At 36.9% G+C, this 25,143-nt stretch overlaps 3 protein-coding genes across 6 annotated transcripts; 2 read left to right on the top strand and 1 right to left on the bottom strand.

The window, feature by feature from the left end:
- Positions 1-208: 208 nt before the first annotated feature.
- LOC105210744 (ERI1 exoribonuclease 2) lies at positions 209-12,918 on the bottom strand. Of its 4 annotated transcripts, XM_054233609.1 has the most exons (4): positions 12,806-12,918; positions 12,082-12,201; positions 1,743-1,936; positions 209-1,672 (listed from the first exon to the last, which is right to left on the bottom strand). In XM_054233609.1, exons 2-4 carry the CDS (start codon positions 12,093-12,095, stop codon positions 1,098-1,100), a joined length of 783 nt encoding a protein of 260 aa, XP_054089584.1. In that variant the 5' UTR covers positions 12,096-12,201; positions 12,806-12,918; the 3' UTR covers positions 209-1,097. The 4 variants fall into 4 exon arrangements, with proteins under 4 accessions (XP_054089584.1, XP_054089582.1, XP_011180185.1 ...); XM_054233607.1 differs by lacking the exon at positions 12,806-12,918 and having other exon boundaries at positions 11,322-12,195; XM_011181883.3 differs by lacking the exons at positions 12,082-12,201; positions 12,806-12,918 and adding an exon at positions 3,067-3,559.
- Positions 12,919-15,529: 2,611 nt separating this feature from the next.
- LOC105210745 (uncharacterized) lies at positions 15,530-17,364 on the top strand. The gene is made up of 5 exons (XM_011181884.3): positions 15,530-16,073; positions 16,153-16,235; positions 16,299-16,445; positions 16,513-16,985; positions 17,112-17,364. The coding sequence occupies exons 1-5, from the start codon at positions 15,733-15,735 to the stop codon at positions 17,274-17,276; spliced, it is 1,209 nt and encodes a 402-aa protein (XP_011180186.1). The 5' UTR covers positions 15,530-15,732; the 3' UTR covers positions 17,277-17,364.
- Positions 17,365-22,522: 5,158 nt separating this feature from the next.
- On the top strand, positions 22,523-23,656 carry LOC105210746 (attacin-B). The gene is made up of 2 exons (XM_011181885.3): positions 22,523-22,940; positions 23,004-23,656. The coding sequence occupies exons 1-2, from the start codon at positions 22,633-22,635 to the stop codon at positions 23,602-23,604; spliced, it is 909 nt and encodes a 302-aa protein (XP_011180187.1). The 5' UTR covers positions 22,523-22,632; the 3' UTR covers positions 23,605-23,656.
- The last annotated feature ends 1,487 nt before the right edge of the window (positions 23,657-25,143 follow it).

The following is a 25,143-nucleotide window of genomic DNA, read 5'->3' as shown; positions in this document are numbered from 1 at the left end:
GCATAAGAGACTTTGTCGAAATAGCTCATTATTTACTATAATTTATAGCCACTTTAGAATTCGTCCGATTTTCCGCGAATCAACTTCGACCATTCTGTATCATTACCACTTAAAAATTTTTCAGAGCAGTTTTGAACTGTTTACAACAACTACATGTTTTCAAACCAACACCTTTAACAATTTGCGTCTAATTACTAACTTGCATGTGCAGCTCAATTAAAAAACAATTTATTTTTATATAATTCAACTTGGTTGTACATTTATTGTACCGTTATAATTTATTATTTCACGCTTATAAAATATATATGTATCAAAAATGCAGTTTTTCGTCTCTAAAAACCCTGTTTTAGTATCTTAGACCATTACTATGCTTAAATTAATGTGCACACTAATAAGTTAATGCATGTAGTTGTGCTTTAAGAAAACAAAAAATAAATAGAAAAGAGAAAAAAATATATGTTTAAAAATTAAAAAAAAAAATATTAAATTAAAATAAAATATAAAAATTAAAAATATATATATATAAATTAAATAAATATAAAAAAAAATTAAAAAGTAAATACTGTTAATTCAAAAAATTTAAAAAATATTTTAAGAAAAATGTTAAAAAATATTTATTAACAAAATTTTACTTCATTTTCTTTTTGTTTATTTCATATAAGTTATATTGAACTTATTAAAAAATATTTCTTTCTATTTCATAAGCACTTTAACGCCAATTTCACACAATATATGTATAAGTAGTTCAGTGTAAATAAATATTTTTTTATAAAAAGGACGAAACAAAAAAATTAAAATTGTATTCAAGATACATTTCAAATGTAGCAGATATGTATCGCGACTTACTTCTAAGCGATTTTTTATTACATTTTTCACATTATACATACAAAAACACGCAGAATTTCAAATCAACGTGAATGACAATTATTATAAAAAAAAAAAAAAAAACAAAAACAATAATATAAATAATTCATTATCATTAAGTCTTACAAAAAGTGCATGCATTTAACAGCTATCGCTTAGTTTAATGCATAAAATCGAGGAATACAAATATAAAAACCACACACACGCGCTCCAAAAACACCACACACCCGAACTTATAGCATACAATTCGAATTGAGTTGAAATGGCGCGAGGTCTTTAGTTATCGCCAACGGTGCACCGTCGCAAGCCATCTTATATGCCAGTGCCGCCAAATTGCGTGCATCATCCAAGCCCGAGTGTTGACGGCCCTCAAATGCGAGACCGACATGTGATATGGCATCGGCAAAATTTAACGGTTTATATTTATACCAAGCACGATAAATGGCGCGCAAATCAATCCACTGATTGAAATATGAAGGTTTCTTCAGCCGCTTACGCTGACACTCTTTCGTCAAACATATACCGAAATCCCAATCCGTCCAGCTGACAAACGCACAATTGCCCGTCATCTTATCTTTGGACATTTTCGGCAGTTGTAAATTACGTGCACGCAACTCCTTGCGCAACCACTCTTGAAACATCATAATGGCCGTTTGCAATGGTATGCCATTGTCGACTTGCTGCTGTTTAATGCCGGTCAGTTCGGTGCAGTAAGCACTCAATTTCGGCGATTCAATTGGCATGACATATTTATGGAATTCAGCTTCTACCTTACCCGTCTGCATGTTCACCAATATGGCTGGGAATTCTAGGGAGGAAAACAATATATTTAAAAAAGCATAAAAAGGCATTTATATTTGTATTTGTGTGTGTGTTACCTATTACTTCGGACTCACGCCATTGCGGTGGCGCTTGATCCACCCAGCAAGTCGCTTCGAAATCGATGCAAATCAAATATTTGTAACGTTGTGTTGATAACTGCGCTTTACTTTGCTTATTTAAGTTACTAGATACATTGTTTTTGTCAGCGCCGTGTCCATCAACGTACAAGGTTTCCAGCAGTCGGAGTTTCCTGCAAGTGAGAAGAAAAAAAAAACAAATTTAAACACAAAATCAAGATCACTAGATAAAAATATAAACACATGCACCTATTCAGAATATTAAACACAATTTAACTAAAAATAAAATAAAAACACAATGCTTGCTTTGCCTACATTTCACTACTTCTTGCCATAGCACACCACTATCGGCTTTTGCCGCAACACAAAACCATTGGTTTCCGTCAAAGCTTTCGACACCACTGCTGCTGCATCTATTTCACTTAGCCCATGGAATGTCACAAATGCCTGCCCCTTCATGCGCCCCTGTTGCATGACTTTAATTTCCAAATTATCAACTGCTACGAAGCGTGCGTAGAGCACTTTTAGATCTTCCTCACTGACATCTTTAGCCAAATTCTTAATATACAATTTATTACTGGGCGAACCAATTTGATAATTCTTGTAAATCGGGAGCGCCTGCAACTCTTCGGCTGTAAGACGCGTTGTGTTTAGCTCTGTGGGCAGCACAATTGGCTCAACGGTTTGTGAGACACTTTTTGGTTGCAATTTCACTGCGATTTTACTTGTTTTACTAAGCGTTGCTGGCTGTTCAAATACGTTTTGAGGCAAACTTTTTTTGTTACTAACACTGGCGGTGGACTCAACTTGTTTTTGCCGTTGCAGTGTGGCTTGCAATAGTTGGCGTGCCTTCTTTTTATATTGCACATCAAGCGCTTCGGCTGCTTTGCGTTTTAGTTGCATTGTTACTTGAGGTTTGTTTGATTTTTCTTCATCATCCTCGGAGGATTCTAATTCGGATTCCGATTTGTCGGCAAATAGTTCAGTTTCTTCAGTAATTATATCACTTGCTTTAGCCATAGCCACAGTTGTGACTTCTTCTTCTGCAGTTTGCGTGCCTACATCACGTGGCCATAGTTTGCTCAAACACACACCGGCCGGCTTAGCGCCAAATGGTGGTTCCAAATTCATGCGGTTCATCAGATGCAGCACTTGTGTGTAGAAACGTGTATTACTCATTAAAGCAATGCTAATGGCATCTAGTATATCGGGTGTAATGCGCGGATAAGCATATTTAAGATAAGGCGGTGGCGGTTGTTCAAAATTCAATTTAGCATCACAGGCATAAAGCTTCGACACGTACTTGCTGATTTGTGGCAGCGACGCCGCATTGCTTGTTTGTAACTTGGTCTGCGTCGCTTTGCTGGATGTTGTTGCTTTCTTAATATTAGTATTTGGCGCAGGTTTTTCATTCTTGCAAAAGAAGGCAACATTCAGCTGTTTACCAGCTGTAATCTCCAATTGCTGTAGTTGCTCTAATACCACTTGTGCGGCTTGTTCATTTTCGTAAGTGAGCAGCATGCGTCGTCGTCCAAATGATTTTACTTCTTTCGGTGTTGTTGGCAATATAGCTGTTATATCGCTTATGGATCTTGGTATATTCTTTATTATAAGCGTAGATTTAGAATCACTCATATTTAAAATATTTAATATGCGAAACCAAAAAAGGCGCACGAAGTGCAAAGCAAAAAAATAAATAAATGTCAAACTAATGTCAGCTGTGTGTCAGGGTTGCATGTATGCGCTAAGAAATTGAGAGAGAGTATAGTAGTGGCGTATGAGGAGTATTAAATCTCATTACTCTTTCTTAAGAGCGCATTAAATATTTAAGGGATGACTAATAAAAAATCAAATAGTTTACTAGGCGTTATGAATCAAATTAGAAAATTAAATAGAAAAATTCATATGCAGTTGTAAATAAATATTTAAAATAATAAATTTGTTTTTGAAATATTTAATATTTACAAGTAAATTAAAAATAAATAAAATTACTGTAATTTTTTTTTATTTGTTAAGAATTAAATTTATAAATAGTATATTTATATTTCTTTTCAGTAGCGCCACTCATTTGTTTATCTGAACAACCACAAGCGCCTATATTTCTTGAAAATCCATCCTGACACCGTGTCCATTATTTCAACAGCCACCTAAGGTGCATGGTTCTAATTACTCTTTTTAATTTAAATAAAAATGCGCTCATATCGCAAATCGTAAAGTGCAATACAAATTGCCGGCATTAGATTACATGAAATTCCAAAGAGAAATTATGTTTATTTAAAGATTTTTTATATTTGTATAATCTTTATCGCCACTGAAAGTGCACAGACTGAGCGCTTTGTTTGCTTCCTAGAATTAATTTTCAATAAAGGCTTATTGCTTCTTACATACATGTACATGCACTTATCGGCCTCCATGGCAGCGACTAATTGCCACCAATCTCGCTGCATACATTCCATAATTCACTATTTAAAGCAAAAACAAAAATATAAGATTTGAATGGCTTATAGCGTTGTAGGCAAATGCATTCTTACAAGTGCATACACGCGGCTGCATATTTACATATGAGTATAAAATCTACGTCAACCGCCTGCACCCCAGATCATCAGCTGTTTGTTGTTATTGCTTCCTTTGATATATAATTGCGTTGTAGCAGCACTTCGTTGCGGTGCGGTAGGTTTGGGGTGGTGATATTATTGACCGAAGATGGTGCGGCATCGTAGACGCTTCTGGCGACTATGGAAATCAGCCATAAATAGCGTACAGTAAAAACAACAACAAAAAACAAATAATACAACAACAACAGCAACAACAACACATGCAGTAACTGCAACAAAAATAGCAAGACAACTAAAGTAATAACAACAACAAAAGCTCGTGCAAGTAGCAATAAAAACCGCCAGTAACAACAACAATAACAGCAAGTCGGCAAGCAAACAACGTTTGGGTTTGATGTCAGGTCATAACCGACATAAACCGCTTTGTGACGGTTTTGTTTATGTGCGAGCGTGTTACTTGATAGAAAAGAAAAAAACACAAAAGCCAAGCGCAGGGCTAGCAGCAGAACATTAGCTACGCCACAAGCTGCACCGCAACCAACCCGCCGCCCATCGGCGGAACGCGTTGTACTTGACCAGAATTTCAGATTCCAGCTCGGCTCGGCTCGGTTACAGCGCGCCAGACGCAGCTATGCATAGATTCTGACTTAAAGATTTCAATTAGAGCGAAAGATTTCCATTTTCAACTTGCCGGCTTTCGGGGCAGTGTGTCTAGGGGTGTGGGAAGTTATAGACACACAAATTTATTATCTTCGATTGAACGTCTGTTGTGAAACAATCGCTGGATTTATGCGTCATAATGTGTAGAATATAAAATGTCTAATTCTATGTGCTTTAGGCCTCATCACTTTCAATATGGTTCTCTTTTTAGGAAAAATATTTCTTTTCAAAGGAAAGGATGGTAATTCAAAATCATAATAGAAATTTCATCAAATTTCCAACAGTGAAGATTCTTCACATTGTTTTTATTGTTGATCTTTCCTACTTATTACTATGATATCTTATTTTTCTTGTTATCTCAATTTTTGTTTTATTATTGCACTTATTTGAAGGACATGAGATAATGCATTTATAATTAGATCATATCTTCTATGTTTTATGAAAGACCCTTAGTTATCATTTACTTTGTATGCACTTAACATCTGAATGAAGAAAACAAGATAAGTAAGTCTCAAGAACATTATTTTTCATGTAATTGATATTGATGTTCCTTCCCTTTCATTCATAAAAGTTGTTAAATAGGGTATTTTGGTTTTCTGTCCACTGTTCAAGTAAACATATGGGGTTTTCACTTATGTATGTTGCGTATATTTTGCAAAGCGAATTGACTGTGGTCGACATTACTAACTTCCGGTTACGTGGACGCGAATGTGGTGGTCGCTTTTCCGGAGCAGATTGCACGATTTCGGAGCGAGAGCTCCGAAGTTCATTTCTCATTCATTCCCCCCGTCATCACGATATATTTGCCTTCTTTAGAAGATTATTGCGCATTATGATTTGACAATTAACACGTTTTGGTTCTTCAGCATCAAATTTTTAGCCTCGGTACACGTTAAGTGATTTGGAATTTGCAAATCACTTGCTAATTAAATGCGAAACTTAAATATTTATTTTGGTAATTTAGATTTTAATTTGACGATGATGAAATCGTATAGAAATTGCAATCACATATCTAATAAGAATCAATTGACCAATAGGAAATTAATTTATATGGCCTAAAGATACTGGACCGTACGATCTGCTCATTTGGATATTGTAGCAGGTTAAACTCTTAGTTATCGAGCCTAGACCCTGACATACAGTACATATGCCCTGCATGCAACGAGTCCCCCCGACAACTAGACTTATGCTTTCCGTTCCACTAAGGCTAAATAATCGTTAAAACAACAACAACAAAAAAATCTAATCATCAAACCGCAAAGAAAACGTTACTTAGACGATTAGAATTTCTATACATGCTTAATTGAAGACTTGATCAGCCTCAGATCTGACACATAATTATCAAAAAAATAGTAGGGAATACGAAAAGCCTCTTATTAAAGTCCATCAGTAATTTAGAAGCGGTTTGAAGCTAATAGGACCATCTCTTTGTCACCAAAATATTAATGCTCCCATTAAAATCCTTTGAGCATCGATCTAGTTTCCCTTCGTAAGACCCTAGTAATCGAGAAATAATCATAACTTTTCTGGTATTATATCGTTAATGGCGCCGAAGTGTAACGTCCTATTGTTGGAATCACATTTGACCTTGAACTGTAAGGCTTCCTCAAATGTAGCCTACTCATGGACTATCAAAATTTCATGCATTTAATTCCATTATTAACCAATAATACTCGTGCATTAATAGTCTACTTGAATAATTATATGTATGTATATTTCTGGATAATAAGGGTATCTGGGTTAGTCTTTGATTTTTGATGGAAGAACGGAAACTTTCAATAATTTCTACTTTTTAAACTTCTTGAAACTACCAATTTCAACCCATTCAATGGGGTCCAAACATGGAGAATATGTTATTATTATGATAATAACTTCGTACGTACAATCGAAAATTATTTTGCGGAAGAGAGCCCTTCTTTCGCGGTGTTTTCATTTACATTCAGGATCGCACAACGTGAATGCCTCGTGTTTATCACTTTCTCTGTATCAATGATTCCAGATGCTTGGTCCAATTGTAGTCAAACATTTCTTTAATAGTTGAAGAGCCGTGGTATACCTCGGCGGAATGTCTTTTTCCACACCAAAATATTGATTTCAATGGGTTGATAAGCCTCTCGGCAAGGTTTTTGTTTTTGTAAAGAAATTTAATGAAATGAAATACCACTCAAAACGCCCTCTTAAACCCACACTATCAGTGTCTTTCATAGAGTATCCGTGCATTCAACGCATGGCAAACAACGGCCCACGCTATTGTAAATCTGGTCACTGATTAAAAGCGGGTCAACTGAGGCCAAAGTAATCACACTCGGACAAAAAATAACTACATAAGTCACAACAACAACAATGACAACAAAATTCTAAAGTAAGAATGCGAACAACAACCAATTGAAAGTGGGATCGGTGGACAAGAAGCTGCATTTTGCATACAAACTGGCGGAAGCAGCGCAACAGCAGACCCACTCACCATCGCAATTATACATTTGTACATAGGCATAAGTGTGTGTAACGGTAATTGTCGCAGACGCCGAGTGCGTATTGCTGACGAGTAAGTGAAATTGAATTTGTTGTAAGTTGTTGTAAATATAAATTGTTATTGTTGACTAAAAATTTATTGTTGTTAGTTATGTTGTTTTTGTTGTTTTATGTGCTGTAGTAGTCTCGTGAGTGTGGCTATTTTTAGTTGCATGCAACAACAATAAAGACAAATTACGGCTGCAGTCGAGTGTTCGTGTTGTTGGGGGCGGAGGTTCATAATAGTCAACTGACGCGCAGCGCAGTCCACTATTATGCGACCACTGCTGCATTAGCCTCAATATCTGCGGTCTCTCTGTGGGTCCATTGTGGCGTATAGGCATATTTTGCTGAAATTATGCTAATTTTTTTGACTGCGCTGTCAGCAGCTGGTGTGCTCATAATAAGAAGTAAAATATAAAACGAAACAACAACAACAATAAATGTGATCAGACGAGCTAATAACATATATGTACATACGTAGATTTCTACTATTAGGTAAACAACTTTATATTATGCATTAGTAAACATGCTTGGAATGACACACAAAGTCTCATAACTGGTTTTCATTTGTCATCAGTCATGTCATGCACATGTGTGTGAATAGTAAGTTTTACTTATTTAGTATTTCTTCATTTTCTATTAATAATAATTTCAGCTGAGGGAGGTGTGTCTCCAGCACGAATATCGTTTGTTTACCCAAACAAATTGGCGTATGTCTCATACAGATACAGGTGTATGCAAATTATTAAATGCGCAAAATCATGTTGTTGACGGTAATGACGTCTTCATGTGCGTTAAGTATGATACTGAATAGACTTGGGGATAAGGAAAGGTCGATAGAGAATTTTCTTTTGATATTAAACTAAACTATGATAAGGAACTTTTCTACGAAATTATATTGTGATATTCACAATTTTACCGATTTGTCCGGCATCAAATCCACTTGATCTACGAAAATCCTTAAATTGGGTATATAGGAGCTACTATAGTTTTTGAACCGATTTTAAGCAATTTCGATGTCAGACTACATTACTGTCGGTGAAGACGCCCTCTTAATTTCATTAAGATATCTCAGAGATTAACCGACGTTTTTAGTAACAAATTAGTCACAGACACTGATATCTTATATTCTGTTTTGGGTCTTGAAAAGTTATACCATTTCCGATAATTCTTAAGTTGGAAGTACCACACCTTGCAGGCATTATATTTTTGCAAAGTTATACATATTCAGATTGAATCTTGATTTATACCATAAATTAATAAGGATTTCATAGAATTTAAAATAATGTTATATGGGAAGTAAATAGTAAAGTGGATTAATAGTAAACCGATTTCGCTCATTTTCGAAGTGTAACATAAAAATTTTGAATTTTAAATTTACCAGCCACCAACCACTCTAACCTAACCTACAAAGATTTTACGTATAATACACATTATCCACGCCTTCTCGAGGACCTACAGCACTTTTTTGCTAATCGCGAGATCTTTTTTTTCAACTATTGACTACCAATACTCATTACAATTTATAATTTTCAAATACAATATCAATTACGTTGCGGCTCAATACTCTTAGAGCTCAGTAAAAAAGTGAACGGAGATCGAGTAAATAAATATTATTTGCCACGATTATTAGCACTAAACTGTTGACAGAGTTCACTGACCAACGAACCGAGGCCACTAGCACGCAGCGTAACGCTTAGTAGAATACAAAACGCTGTTGAAATTACAATAATTACAATGAAAATGATAAGTAAATAGTTAGTATGATAGGGATAAAAAATATGACAAGAACTAAACGCGCGTGCAACAGAAAAGTGAAACCAGGTGATTAAAGCTAACAGTTGGGCGTACAAATGCCACCCACTCAACTGTTAAACAGCTTGCAATTATACTAACGGGTTTCGCTAAACAAATAAAAGTTTAATGTCAGTTCATGCCCGACTAAGCTGAGACAGCTGCGAAATTGGCGGCCCATTCACATGACAATTGTCACGCCGCTCATCTCCGGTTGATGGGTTGTGTGACGCACAAGTGAGACTACACTAATGGGTGTAGGGTGAACAGTTAATTATGGTAGGAAATTTAGGATAAGCGCAGAGTGAAGTATATTAAAAGGGAAGTGTTATTAATGTCAAGTCAAGCCTGAAGATCTCTCACGAATAAAAGAGCGGGAGCTTTAGTAAGGTCGGAGATAACTGTCCATCTAGTCAAGCTCTTGAAGTATGGAGTAGAATCCTCAGTTGGATCAAATTGATCCCGTTTTTGCGAATTTACAAAAAAAAACAATCAGCCAAGACCAAAAGAGCCGTTACTTCTTGATTGAAAACTCGGAACTTTTCTTTACTTAACTCTTCGAATTATGACTAATTATTGTTGCTATTGAAATGCATTCCCCAATACACATAGTAAATTGGAGGAATGCTACTGAGTTAATTGTCCGACGGGAATCGACAGGGCTCCCTTAAAACGAGCTGTTTCGACAGGTTCGAAGCAAAGGAAAGCGGGAGTTTGGTGTGTAGGGTGGTTAGTAGGTCAACGAAAGAGCAGCCCTTGGCCGAATAAAGTCCGGGTCAATTCTGGTACCGCAGAACCGGCTTCCGTAAGGACAGTCTTTACCCTTCGCTCCACTATGTTCACAGCCTTATTGCATGCTTTGTGCGTGTTCTACATTAAATCTGCTAATGTGTTCTTATCAATTGTGGCATCTACAGCTGCAAATTGTATGAAGAGTCATGGGATGGCTCATTAACCACACGCGACACGCTCTTAGACGTGTTGGCGCATATGGAACTGCGATAAAGGAGATGAGTTTTGTCAATCCTTTGGTTATTTAGTGATATTAAAATGTTGTTTTACTGAGAATTAGTGGTGTTCTTTGTTTAGAGTCGAAGAAGACTTTGTTTGATCAATATGAAAAAAGGTGAGCTGAATTTCCAAATTATAGAGAGAAAGTAGGCCCTCTCCCGCGTCAGTCGGGTTTAGGTAATCGCAATGGTAAAAGATTTCTACTCGACAGCATATCTCAGAATTATATGGGAAATGGTTTCTGCCACTTCAACCACAACAATAGAGAGATGACAGTTACTTTAACGGCTCGGAAATCATTCGTCTTGTGGGAACCTTACTAAAATACCAAAAATTTATTGAGTTCTTAGCTTCCAAGAAAAGCTCTGCAGGCCAAATGTGCATAGAAAATTATGTAAATTCTTATGAACAATAGTTGGTCAGCGTCTATTTTTAATTTCTTGAGAATATTGTCAAATTAAATAAAAATTTTACTTGGAATTATGCAGCTAAATTCACAAAAAGTGCAGTTAGCAGGAATGCAGCAGCAGAGATCTAACTTCGCGTGATAAACGTTGTTGTAAGCCGGCAATGCGCTTGGCAGACAAAGAGAATTCTGCAAAGCTGCAACAAATATGAATAGGAAGAGAGCGACCGGCTTGGACAGCTGATGGCGTTTTTGTTTTTTGTTGTTGGCACGAGTTGCATGTGCCGGCAGTCACGTTCCAAGAACAGACATACACACATACGTTGCATAAATTTGAAAACACATAAATATAACTGCATACATATGTAACCACTAGCGCGTCAGCAAAGATATGCAGTGATGCACAACTAATTGGAATGGCAATTATGCCGACAATATTTTAGAATACCAGCACCTAATATAGTATTTTGAAATCATTACTTGAATTTTTTATTTTTGAAATCTATGTTAGAAGGTTAATTAGTTTTCATACACAATCTTTGATATCACTCGCCGTTACACATATCATATTTCTTATTCAAACACCTTAGTAGAACCTCAACTTTACTAGCTACTCACCTAGCCAATTTTAATAGCGCCATTACACTTTATTGTTAGCAATTTGGGAGTTAGTGCAATCAATAGCTGTCAATCCACAGTTCGTTGTCCTTTAATGTGTTGATGCAACCGCTGGAGCAGCGATTAAGGGACACGCAATGGATTGTGTCTCCACTTTATTTTATTATAGCCGTCGCTATTTTATGTGAGCTATTTTTCAGATATATAAAATGAATGGTTTTTGGCAGTGTCTCAATATATTTCACAGCACTTTCAGAACACTTTCTTTAGCAGACGCGTCTGCTTTTACTGAATTCGTGCACACTTTACCACCCACAAATTGTCTACTTTGCAGCGGTTATTGCTCCGCGTACAGGTAACGTATTTATTGCTGTTGTGTTATTGTGCAGAAATGCTTGTTGCGTTGTTGTTATTAGCGTTGGAGCTTGTTTACACGCACACAGCATTATACGCTGATTTGGCTTTTTATTGACTTTGTTCTGATTGCGTTTTATTTGCTTGCTTGCTTGCTTCTTTGCTATTTCAAGAATTTGAACAGCGTAAAATTTATTTGTTGTCTCACGTCCGCTAATTTCTCGTTTTTGTTTCCTTTACGCGGCGACTTTCGGTTGTGTTTACATTATGTTTTGCGCGAGTTCAAGTCAATTTCCGTTTGATTTGTTTATAGAATTTGCATTTATTCCATGTCGTCATAGAATTAGCAGTGATTTGAAGAATTTGCAATATTCAACGTAACTTTATTTTTGTTTTATTTACTTACTTTGGTTGACTCATATCACTGTTTAATTGTCAAAATCGTTTTTAGTGTGGCCAGAAAAACTTTTGCAGCGAATATTTAAAAATACGCGCATGTAACTATTTTACAACATAGTTCAACGCAGGGATAAAGGGATGTCCAACTTATTCCAGTGTGAGAGCGTCTGAAAATTTGCATTTTTTGTAACATTTTGCATTATTACCAAATCAGACAAAATACAAATTTTTGGGCATTTAAATTAAAATACCCAACATTTATTACGGCTAATAATTATTTTACACTTAACGATTAATATAAATAATAACTATTTAAATCTCGGTTAGCGATATTATGGTATATTAAACCAACCGGTTTTCAAACTTTCAGTGGTAAATAAAATAAATCAATACGTATCAACTGGCAAATAATATTTTTTTCCATGGAAAACTAAAATCTCGCTGCTGCAGATCACAAAACAATTTTTCAAATACCTTAAAATTTCGCGTTTCCTTTTATATTTATTGTTTTAAGTTCTAATAAGTGATCTTGCACGGCGGTTATAAATGTCTCCGCCGCATTATTTTTTGGCAACATTTCAATCTGGCCGTCCCTCTTTTCCAATTGCGAAACGTCAAAACCTCTTCATCTCGACAAACTGTCAAAGTTTAGGTGGTTTTGACGTTTGATATTGCGCTCTCACTTCCAGTGAGATGAGAGTTGTACATCTCTTTATCTCTGGTTCAACGCAAATTGTACCGTGTGTATTTCAACACAACTTATTTTACTGAGCGCTCGAATTGAACTAAAATTTAAATTGTTCCAGTCGGCGCTTTTGCTGCGGCAGCGTTTTTAAGCAAAGCAAAGAGTTTTAGAAAAGAGAGTACAGCGGTATATGGCGGGTATTTCTCTTGGTTTGTGACGAGCAGTGTTGCTTTCATGGTAGCAAACATAAATTGCAGGGTGTTATGATATTTTGCTGTCATATTTTTATTTATAAAAATATTTATTTATAATAAAATGCAAATAAATAATGTGGTGAACACATAGAAGACGACAAGCGACGAGCGACATCTGTCAAATATTAAAATACACGCGTTCTTATGGGCACAGATTTTTTGGCAACAGCACGACTTCACCACAAAAGTGTTGAAGTCTTCGCTGTCGCCAAATAAGAAATGTTTCTAATTTTGCCGACGACAATGGCCGCTGTAGAGCTGCCACTTACATGTGAAATGTAAAATTATTCAAAGTTCTCACAAGTATGACGTTATTTTGCTAGCAGAAACGTAAAATAGCTTTGATATATCATTTATAATAACAATCGATTATTTAAAACAAATAAATCGACCATTTTTACATTTTTTAAGTAAATAATTTCACTTTAAACTAAATATGTAAATTTTATTGAAGTGATAGATGTTAGTACGGCAACAATGAAATTGCTTTTTGATATGTCGCTGCCGTCTTCAAAATGTTCAAGACGCTGGCTTCAAAGCGACATTTGTGATCAGTCGTCGCTACGTCGTGTCGTGTCGTCGTCTTTGTGTTCAGCACTTAAATATTTAAAATCTATTTTAATAAAAATGTTTAAAATGCTTTAATATTATTCAATTGTGTGTTAAAAATAAACAACAATGAGACTAAAAATATTATATTCCTTAAAATTTATTAAAATTTCAAATTAAAAACATATATATATAGTATGAATCGCTATTTCAATTTCAATTGAAAATATGACGTCCACATATATTTTAAACTATTTACACCTATTTAAATAATTTATTTTAATTTTTTATTTAATCAGCACTAAATACCTCAACCCTCAGTAAATTGCAATTTGCAATATGCATGCATACTCTCTGCACTGCATTACCATTCTGGCAACCCTTCTGCCATTCCGCCAAAGTTCCGTTGTTTTTCAGTTTCCGCGGTCGCGTTTGTCAAATTCGTTCGTTCTTTTAATTGCGCGTGAAAAAATGTGTCAAATTAATAAGCAATAGCTTAAATTAAGTTAAAAAGTTGCTAAATTTAACAACGAAAGTGTAATTTCATCGAGCAGAGGAAAGTCGCTGCCGTTTTCGTCGTCGTTCGTGTGTTGGTGTTTGTGTGAAACAGTGTTGTTCACACAACAATAAAAAAACGTTTGTGGGTGAAGTTTAAGCTTTGTAATGGGAAATTAATATTCAAATAAACGGATTATTCTTTTGAGTGTTAAAATAATGTTAAATAGTTAAAATAACGAAAATAACATACTATTTGCTTATATTTTTTTCGAATAACTTTTTGTTATTGCCACACTGCCATATCTGCTTGTATGTCTATGCAGAAATAAGCAAGAAGCCGCCGGAATGGTCTTTTGTTCTCTTTTGATATCCGCTTTCTTGCTTATGTCAAAATTTCCTGTGCGTGTGAAAAGCGTGCATGTAGAATTTAAAAATTTATTTTAATGGATTATTGAACAAAAGAGTGATTTCTAGTTGAAAGAAAAATTGAATTTCGTGTGCGAACATTGGTTTTAAGTGCTTATTTTGTAAATGCGACATGAAAAGCCTTTGGAATGGTGTTGCTTTGGAGCTGAGGCCGGGTAGAGCAGACGGATGTACGGTGCGGAGTTGAGAATGACGCCGATACTGGGTAATATTGAATATACCTCGACAAAATTACAACTTAAATACTTGTTTAAGAAAGAATCATATTCTTAGTTACAAATATGGTGAGTTGAAAGTATATTTATGTTATGTACATTTTGTACACTTCGCAGTTAAATAAAGTGGAACTTCTCTAACTCGAAACACCATAATCAACAGAAAAACTTCGAGTTAGAGAAATTTCGAGTTACAGAATTTTCATTAAAACATAAATTTTTCAAAAAGCTGTAAAATACATACCTTAAAACCTGTATTTTGTAATTTTGATTGTTGCAGTTTGCTATTTTTTGGCTCTTGGCGTCTGTATCCCATGCCTTTGTTACATGATTTATGCAATCCATAAGTGCTATATCATATGTTTTGTTCGCATCCATACGATATAGAGAAACTCTTTTAAAATTCTACGTTGATAGAAAAATTTTAAATTTTGTATCATGCTCTGGTCGAAAAGTTCGATTTATGGAAGAAAATTTTTACGAAAATTGGTTTGGAATTTCAAAGCTTTATGTGATGTTTAAACGTTTATTTATATATAAAATGTAATTAAATTTGATTTGTAAAATTGTGTGTGATAATTGTGAAATTTGTGTGCTAAACTCAAAGCCTTTCCTTGACTTGTAGTACTAAAAATTCTTTCAGAATGTCGTTTATAATTTTGAATCTTCCTCGAAACAATGAAAGCGCTAGGCTACTAAAAAATACCGTTTGGTGCTAAAAAGGCTTGATATTTCCAAATTTCAATTAAAAATAATCTAACTTAACACAACCACCTACAATTCACTGGGAAAAATTATAAACGCCACATTATAGACAACTTTCTATGCTCACTTTCATGAATCAACAGTTTCGTTTTTCTTTTCCAATCATTCGACAAAATTTTCCGAAGCAATTCAGTGAAGTGAAATAAATTAGACTTGAATTATTTTTTGTAAATTTTTTCAACGTTTTCCCAACCAAACTGTAAGTGCTTTTTCAAAACCAAACAAGACAGTTCACAAGAGTGCCAAAAAAACACAAATCACAAAATATGTGGGAAGAGCTTGCCAGCTATAAGAATCATTTTCTCCAACTCGAAGTGAAGCATATGAAGCATGAAACTGTAAACAATTTGGTTACCAAAGAGTACCAACAGGTGCAGTCGAAACGTTGTCGTTGCAAATGTCCGGACGATGCGAAATGCGAAAGTTCCACCTATTTTCGTGATCATGCCGCATTGGCATACGGGTTTCAATGTGTTGAAAAATTAATACAAGATATGTGTAGTGACGATCCGCTGCTGCGTTGGCAGGGCGTTAATTCATTAAGCGAGGTCATGCTCAATCCATGGCAAGCGCAACGTGCCATCTTGCAATACGATTTGGTGAGGAAGTAAGTGTGGCAAAATGTAATGTTTTAAATGTATAAAATTTAATCGAAATAATATTATTTAATCAAAAATATTTCGAAGGTGCAAAAATATGTTCCTTCGCATACAGCACGGTTATCTCGAGGAATACTACCATGAACGCCGACAATTGATGAAAATATTTTGTAAATATCATTTAATAAGCTTTAAGCTGTCGAAAGCTTTCAACATATTTACGCTTTTCTTAGATTTAATTTCGGGTTATTTGAATGGGGCTCATGCTATTTTGTCGACCATACATTTGGTACAAGAATTCTACTTGATTGTCTATAATCATGAGAGTACACGTTATTTAGCTTGCAAGATTCTGCGCAATTTGACGGAGAAAACGGAGAGTATGCAATATTTTACATGTTTCATTGATCATTTTATGTTAACTGTTATTTCGCCAACCAATTGCAGTTCTCCTCTATATGCTCAATGAAACAAGATCTTTTCAAAATCTTTCAATTATTTTCAATACTGATCCCTGCACACCCTTCTATCCCAACGCATTGTGGGAGCATTTGTGTCATTTCCTAGAGATCGCACCGAAGATGGCCATACAAGCGGGCTACTTTGAATTACTCTATGAACGCATAAAGAGTAGAATGCTCTTCTATCACGAGCTCTGTATGAAATGCTTTGCCATGCTTTTGCGCTGTGAAGACGGTCAACAACGCTTCGATAAGATTGATGGTGTGAAATTGTTGTATGACATAATTGCAGATAAGCAGAAAAAATTGGATAACTATGAATTCGTGATGTTGGCTTTGCAGCATGGTTTGGTGAGCAATCGTTCGCTGTGGCGTTGTCGAGAGTTTACCGATCTGCCGAATCGTGTTATAGCGTTAGCAAAGTTGGAGAATAAAAATTTGCAATTGACATGTTTTAAGGTGGGTTATTGTGTATGATATTTATTCTTCTATAAGAAAAGAATTGAAAAAATACTGGTCGGCCAAACCTTCGCTCATTTTGCCTGCTTTCTACATATTTTCTAATTCCTTTTGTCTATTTCCTAGTCTCTTCGTTTACTCTCCGCAATGCCTTGCGTTAAAACTTACATACTGCATGGTTGCATGTCCGATTTGATGTCGATCAAGTGTTTGAATGAACAGAATGAGTGCACTCGTGATACATTGGCTGAATGGTTGAATCGTGACATTTGTGATTCGAGCGAAATGTGATTGTTCGAAAATTCAATTTGTAGTTTTTAAATTCAGCAATGTTTTTAAAAATTATTTGAAAATAAAAAAAATATTTGAATGTTTATAATGGGCCTAATCATTGAATCTGTTTCGATCGAAAAATGGTTCGGTTCGATCGAAAAATTTTACGTCGTAATCATTGAATCAGTATCGAAAATAAAATTTACGATCACATTGAAGTCACTTACCGACTCGAAAAATTACATTCCGCTGCTAATAGATGTCGCTAATTACGAAATTATTGAATCCGCAAAATCGAAAATATTGCTCGAAATCAATACGTTGGTGGATGAGTTGCGGAAATGTAAAAGAAATTTCCGTTTAAAAACCATTCGGAAGTTTTTATGTAAACAATTACTGATGACGGACTAAATCATGTTTTAAATGAGCATTTTAGAGACGAGAGACTAACAAAAATAAATTAAAAATGTTTAAAAGCGATATAAAGTTGCCCACTCGTAATAACGAAAGAATTTTCTCAAAGAGCCTCAGGCGAAATAAATATTTTTATGGAAGAAATTTCACAATAGTTAAAGGTCAGTTTTAATTTTTTTGAATAAAGCAAAAAGCACAGACACTTTTTCATATTTGTTGCATTTGTATATACAACAGTTTTACGTTCTCAGTGGTAAAGCAGTTTATCGACGGAACCAATGATTGCATGAACATTTTCGATCTTTATCGTATCGAAATCGAATTCGCTGCGGATTCAATGATTAGGCCCAATGGGGGGATGGGGTCATATGTAGAAGTTCACGCAAGTGAGGAAAGTTTCTGATTGCCATTCACTTGGGAGTGGCCAGGAACGATTCTTTTGCATATGACTCAAGCAGCTCACGACTTCCGGTTTTAGACCAAGTATCCCCTGGGTAGCTAACAGACATCCGTTTGGAGGCGAGCTAAAGTGAGAAGGCGAAGCCCGCTTGTGCGGTTGTGCGTAGGGCTTGGGACCCACCACATAAAAACGAATAACCAGTGAATAAGAAACACAGGCCTCGGATGAGAAACCCCCCTTTTGATGACGACCACGGCAAACGTATAAAGGACTATGATTTGAGGGCATGCACCTGGAATGTCCGGACTCTTAATTGGGAAGGTGCCTCTGCCCAGCTGGTTGATGTCCTCATACAACTAAAGGCTGACATCACCGCCGTCCAAGAAGTGCGATGGACGGGACAAGGACGGAAGAAGGTGGGTCCTTGTGACATCTACTACAGCGGCCATATAAAGGAGCGCAAATTCGGTGTTGGATTTGTGGTGGGAGAGAGACTACGTCGCCGAGTCCTGGCATTCACCCCGGTGGATGAACGTCTTGCCACAATCCGCATCAAAGCGAGGTTCTTCAACATATCGCTGATTTGCGCCCACGCCCCAACGGAAGAGAAGGACGATGCGACCAAAGATGCTTTCTATGAGCGCCTAGAACGCATCTATGAGCGCTGCCCCCGCCACGATGTCAAAATCGTGCTTGGCGATTTTAACGCCAGGGTGGGTAAAGAAGGTGTCTTTGGCACAACAGTCGGAAAATTCAGCCTCCATGACGAAACATCGCCAAACGGCCTGAGGCTGATCGACTTCGCTGGGGCCCGAAATATGGTTGTCTGTAGTACCAGATTCCAGCATAAAAAAATTCATCAAGCAACGTGGCTGTCCCCTGATCGAAACACGCGCAATCAAATCGATCACGTTGTGATAGACGGAAGACATGTCTCCAGTGTTTTAGACGTGCGTACGCTCCGAGGACCAAACATTGACTCGGACCATTATCTAGTAGCAGCAAAGATACGCACTCGCCTCTGTGCAGCAAAGAACGCCCGTCAACAAACACAAGGAAGGTTCGACGTCGAAAAGCTGCAATCACAACCGACAGCCGAACGATTTTCTACTCGACTTGCACTCCTGCTCTCGGAGAGCACTCATCAGCATCTCGATATAAGGGAGCTGTGGAACGGCATCTCAAACTCATTGCATACCGCTGCAGCCGAAACAATTGGTCTCCGGCAACGCCAAAAAACCAGTTGGTACGATGAGAATTGTCGTTCCGCAGTGGAGAGAAAACAGACTGCCTACCTCGCAACGTTGCGATCGACCACAACACGTTCGGGGTGGGATAGATATCGAGAACTGAAGAGGGAAGCGAGACGCATTTGCAGACGTAAAAAGAAAGAGGCCGAAATGCGTGAGTATGAAAAGCTTGAAAAGCTGGCCGACATGGGTAATGCTCGAAAATTTTATGAAAAGATGAGGCGATTAACAGAAGGTTTCAAGACCGGAGCATTATCATGTAGGGACCGAGAAGGTAATCTGGTAACGGATGTCCAGAGCGCACTGGGATTATGGAGGGAACACTTCTCCGACCTGCTCAATGGCAGTGAAAGTACAACACCAGGAGATGGCGAACCCGATTCCCCAATCGATGACGATGGAATAGATGTTCCATTACCCGACCATGAAGAAATTCGAATAGCAATTACCCGCTTGAAGAACAACAAAGCGGCGGGGGCCGATGGATTACCGGCCGAGCTATTCAAATACGGCGGCGAAGAACTGATAAGGTGCATGCATCAGCTTCTTTGTAGAATATGGTCGGAAGAAAGCATGCCTGACGATTGGAATCTTAGTGTGCTCTGCCCAATCCATAAGAAGGGAGACCCCACAATCTGCGCCAACTACCGTGGTATAAGTCTCCTCAATATCGCATATAAGGTTTTGTCGAGCGTATTGTGTGAAAGACTAAAGCCCACCGTCAACGAACTGATTGGACCTTATCAGTGTGGCTTTAGACCTGGAAAATCTACAATGGACCAGATATTCACCATGCGCCAAATCTTGGAAAAGACCCGAGAGAGAAGAATCGATACCCACCATCTTTTTATCGATTTTAAAGCTGCCTTCGATAGCACGAAAAGGAGCTGCCTTTATGCCGCGATGTCTGAATTTGGTATCCCTGCAAAACTAATACGGCTATGTAAGCTGACGTTGAGCAACACCAAAAGCTCCGTCAGGATCGGGAAGGACCTCTCCGAGCCGTTCGATACCAAACGAGGCTTCAGACAGGGTGACTCACTATCGTGCGACTTCTTCAATCTATTGCTGGAAAAAATAATACGAGCTGCAGAACTAAATAGAGAGGGTACAATCTTCTACAAGAGTGTACAGCTCCTGGCGTATGCCGATGATATTGATATCATCGGAAGCAACAACCGCGCCGTTTGTTCTGCGTTTTCCAGACTAGATAAAGAAGCGAAGCGTATGGGTCTGGTGGTGAATGAGGACAAGACGAAATATCTCCTGTCATCAAACAAACAGTCAGCGCACTCGCGTCTTGGCTCCCACGTCACTGTTGACAGTCATAACTTTGAAGTTGTAGATAATTTCGTTTATCTGGGAACCAGCATTAACAACACCAACAATGTCAGCCTTGAAATCCAACGCAGAATCACTCTTGCCAACAGGTGCTACTTTGGACTGAGTAGGCAATTGAAAAGTAAAGTCCTCTCTCGACGAACCAAAATCAAACTCTATAAGTCGCTCATTATTCCCGTCCTGATGTATGGCGCTGAAGCGTGGACGATGACAACATCCGATGAGACGACTCTTGGGGTTTTCGAGAGAAAGGTTTTGCGCAAGATTTATGGTCCTCTAAACATTGGCAACGGCGAATACCGCAGACGATGGAACGATGAGCTGTACGATTTATACGACGACATTGACATAGTTCAGCGAATAAAAAGACAGCGGCTACGCTGGCTAGGTCATGTTGTACGGATGGAAGAAAACACTCCAGCTCTGAAAGTATTCGATGCAGTACCCGCTGGAGGAAGCCGCGGAAGAGGACGACCTCCACTCCGGTGGAAAGACCAAGTGCAAAGTGACCTGGCTTCACTTGGTGTTTCCAGTTGGCGCCAGAAAGCAAAAAGGAGGAATGAGTGGCGCGCTCTGGTGGATTCGGCTATAATCGCTTAAAGCGGTTCCTACGCCAAATATATATATATATATATATATTTCTTCAATTTGTATTTACTGTATTGTCTATAATAAAATTTTTGATATGAGAGTGGTGAATATGTACATATACATAACTAGGATCTAGATGCTTTTATGTATATACAAGCGCTTAATAGCGCCCTCTGTAAATAAGTTCTAGAAGTATTAAGATTTTTGGCCTTAATTAATGGGCCTAATCATTGAATCCGTTTCGATCGAAAAATGGTTTGATTCGATCGAAAAATTTTACTTTGGAATCATTGAATCCGTATCGAAAATAAAATTTACGATCACATTGAACTCACTTACCAACTCGAAAAAATACATTCCGCTGCTAATAGATGTCGCTAATTACGAAATCATTGAATCCGCAAAATCGAAAATTTTGCTCGAAATCTATCCGTTGGTGAATGAGTTGCGGAAATGTAAAAGAAATAAACCATTTGAAAGTTTTTATGTAAATAATTACTGATGACGGACTAAATCATGTTTTAAATGGGTATTTTAGAGACGAGAGGCAAAAACGGACTAACAAAAATAAATTAAAAATGTTTAAAAGCGATATAAAGTTGCCCACTCGAAATAGCGAAAGAATTTTCTCAAAGAGCCTGAGGAAAATTAAATATTTTTATGGAAGAAGACAGCTCCGGGCATCCCCGAGTGTATTTATAGACAAATATTTTTTGGTAATTTTTGGAATTCCTTACTGAAAATTCTTATAAAATTGATAATTTTCATAAAAAATCACCAAAAATTCAAATCAATACTCTGTTTGTTAAACCCAGTATATAAACATCTACGAAAAATGTTTTAACATTGCACACAGCAATTGGCACTTCCCTTTTATTGGCGGCCTTTAAAATGAATCATTAAACACAAACATATATACATATATATAAGCTCATATATGTATATATGTATTTGCAGGTTCAATTATTGAGTTAGGTTATGTTGAAAACGTTGCTCAGCACTACTAGGGGATTCCACTAACATACGTACTACGCATGTTTATACAGACAACAACATCCAAACTTGAAAAAATACCGAAAAGTCTCACAAGCAGATGATTTATTATTTTTGTCAATAAGAACAACGGATCGTTTCTTATCAGCCGCATTTAAGGTAGTTTAAACTGTAACAACAACAATAAAACATCAAAAAGCGCTTGTGAATACCCGCGCTAGTGATAAGACTAAGCGCTGGCTAGATTGTGTGAACAATAAAAGCCACAGATGCTAACAACAGTAGCATCACAACTCAAGTAGTCGTCGAAACGTGAATAACGGGAGATAGAAAAATATTTATAAAATAATAGGCTTTTAGAAAGTGTTTATTAGTGAAAGAAAATATGAATTTTAAATTGTATACCTTCCTGGCTGTCGCCTTGACCATTGTGGTCTATGCCGCTGCTGCACCAGGACGCCATACGAATCCGCCCACTGTGCGTCCACAACCGCCACCACGCCCAATACGTGTACGTCGCGGTGTGGCCACCGCCGGTGCTGTTGCCACAAATGCCAATGGTGGACACGATGTTAGGCTGGAAGCTGCTAAGGGTATCGGCACACCAAATGCCAATGTGATTGCGAGCGTTGGTGCGGCGGGCAACACCAAAGGTGGACCGGTCACTACTAGCGGCAGTTTGGCCGCAAATCTGTAAGTAATGAACTACGTTATATCTTATTTATTTGTTTCTTATAAATTTGTTTTCTCTTACAGTCACGGTCTCGGCGCCTCCATCACTAAGGAGCATACACCCGGTTTTGGTACTACACTTACGAAGAGTGCCAGCGCCAATGTGCTCTTAAATCAAAACAATCGTTTGGATGGTTCTGTTTTCAAGTCGAACACCAAATTGGAGAATGGCTTCGGTTTTGAGAAGAATGGAGGTTCGTTGGCTCTGAGCAACGCTGGCGGTCATGGTATATCCATTGCTAAAGAGACCATTCCAGGTTTTAGTAACTCACTAACAAAGTCAGCACATGCCACACTCTTCAATTCCGGTCCACATAGTGTGGGCGCCAGTGTGTTTGATGCCAAGAAGTCTTTCGATTTCGGTCCTACCATCCGTGAAACAGGTGGCAACCTCAATTGGGCGCATTCTGGTGGTCATGCGGCTAATTTGGGTCTATCTAAAGTGCATGACATCGGGACGAAATTTAACTATGGCGCTAGTTCCAATCTCTTCACCTCTGCCGATCGTCAAACGAAATTGGACTTCAATGCTGGTGGTTCTCGTTGGTTGAATGGTCCGTTAAGTGGCAGAAATGACTTCAACACCGGTTTCGGCCTTTCGCATAGCTTCCCTAACTGGGGTTAACGAGCCTAAGTGGCTATATATTTATAAATATTTATTTTCATAAATTGTATTGTATATTTTAAGAATATATTTAAATAAATATATTTTAATCGATAAAATAAAATGTGAAATATTTTTATACACTACGAAAATCAAAAACGGTATCACAGTAGTGAAGGATACAATTTTTTATGAAATCAGCGCTGATTCCGTTAATTTAAGCAATATTTGGATTTATATTACAGCATACATATAGATATTGGTTTATTCAAATATAGGATGTTTTATTAACTCTGTTATTATGAATCGAAAATTACTTAGTGCTTTCATTTGTAAAGTTTTTGATAAGACTACTTGATTACGAACTCAAAGATACAAATCGAGGATAAGTATTATTATTAATATACTCTCGCAATGTATTTATTTATTTAATTTCATTGAGAGAACTTACAATTTGTCCCGTATATTTGACATAAGATCAACTAGAATAACGAAAATCATTAAGTATAGTTCGATTTCGCCCATCTGATCTAATGATCTAAAATGAAATAGTATTTATCAAGTAACCTTAAATTATTCTAGGAGCTCATCGCTTTAGAGTTAATTTTAATAATACGAATACAGGCCAATTAGATTGTAGGCAAAAAACTGAAGCGAAATATGATGTTTGTCGTGTACATATGTGTATGCCGCTCTGTAAGATATTAGCCTTACTGTGTTCCGTACTCCACTCATCAATCATTCATAGCTTAGAAAACCAACTTATTTAAACTAAGTTGTAGTTACAATCCGATGAAAGCATGAATATATCATAAGCTTATTTGGCATGTTGAAATTAAAAAAAAAATATCTTGGAGACTGTCATAAGTGACTAACTATCCTTTAAGTATAGGTCACTACTTTTTAGGCATTGCAACAATTCCTGTTTTACTTAAATTGTATTGACTTTTTAAAAAAAATTGTACAAAATCTTCAGTTCGGTAAGGTAATCCATAGCTGACAGCTTCTCCAATCCTTGTTTTTTATACAGCAACAAAAGTTGCTAAAGAGAGTATTATAGTTTTGTTGACATAACGGTTGTTTGAATCGGATAATAACCACGCCCTCCTCCCATAGGTTGAAAATCACTAAAAGTGTAAGTAAAACTCACTAACGAAAAACGTCAGAAACAATAAATTTTACAGAAGAAATAGTAGAAGGAAGCTGCACTCAGATCTTTTTACAAAATGGAAAATGGGCGGGGCATCGCCCACTTATGGGTCAAAAACCATATCTCAGGAATTACTCGACAGATTTCAATGAAATTCGGTATATAATATTTTCTTGACACCCAGATAACACGGACAAAAAAATGGGCGAAATCGGTTCACAACCACGACTACTTTCTTTAATAACTCTTTCTTTATAACTCAATTTTGAATTTCATCTTATTCCTTCACTTTATAATATATACATAAAGAAACCAATAAGGAAACCGAATTAAAACTTTACACAAATAGTGTATATCATCTCTGGCTTCATTTGTAAAAAAATTGTCGAAAACGGACTATAACTTTTCAA

Source organism: Zeugodacus cucurbitae, chromosome 6 (assembly GCF_028554725.1).
Source record: "Zeugodacus cucurbitae isolate PBARC_wt_2022May chromosome 6, idZeuCucr1.2, whole genome shotgun sequence".
Lineage (NCBI taxonomy): Eukaryota > Metazoa > Arthropoda > Insecta > Diptera > Tephritidae > Zeugodacus > Zeugodacus cucurbitae.
The sequence above is the reverse complement of the archived record's forward strand: the minus strand, read 5'-3'. Positions and strand labels throughout refer to the sequence as shown.

Excerpts from the sequence above, each read along its gene's own strand:
- LOC105210745 (XM_011181884.3), top strand. The coding sequence starts at position 15,733 with ATGTGGGAAGAGCTTGCCAGCTATAAGAATCATTTTCTCCAACTCGAA. Across the intron at positions 16,074-16,152 it reads CAATACGATTTGGTGAGGAA|GTGCAAAAATATGTTCCTTC; the intron begins GTAAGTGTGGCA and ends AATATTTCGAAG. Across the intron at positions 16,446-16,512 it reads TTTGACGGAGAAAACGGAGA|TTCTCCTCTATATGCTCAAT; the intron begins GTATGCAATATT and ends AACCAATTGCAG.
- LOC105210744 (XM_011181883.3), bottom strand. The coding sequence starts at position 3,398 with ATGAGTGATTCTAAATCTACGCTTATAATAAAGAATATACCAAGATCC. Across the intron at positions 1,937-3,066 it reads TCGCTGCCACAAATCAGCAA|GAAACTCCGACTGCTGGAAA; the intron begins GTACGTGTCGAA and ends TCTCACTTGCAG. Across the intron at positions 1,673-1,742 it reads GCGTGAGTCCGAAGTAATAG|AATTCCCAGCCATATTGGTG; the intron begins GTAACACACACA and ends TTTCCTCCCTAG.
- LOC105210746 (XM_011181885.3), top strand. The coding sequence starts at position 22,633 with ATGAATTTTAAATTGTATACCTTCCTGGCTGTCGCCTTGACCATTGTG. Across the intron at positions 22,941-23,003 it reads GGCAGTTTGGCCGCAAATCT|TCACGGTCTCGGCGCCTCCA; the intron begins GTAAGTAATGAA and ends TTTCTCTTACAG.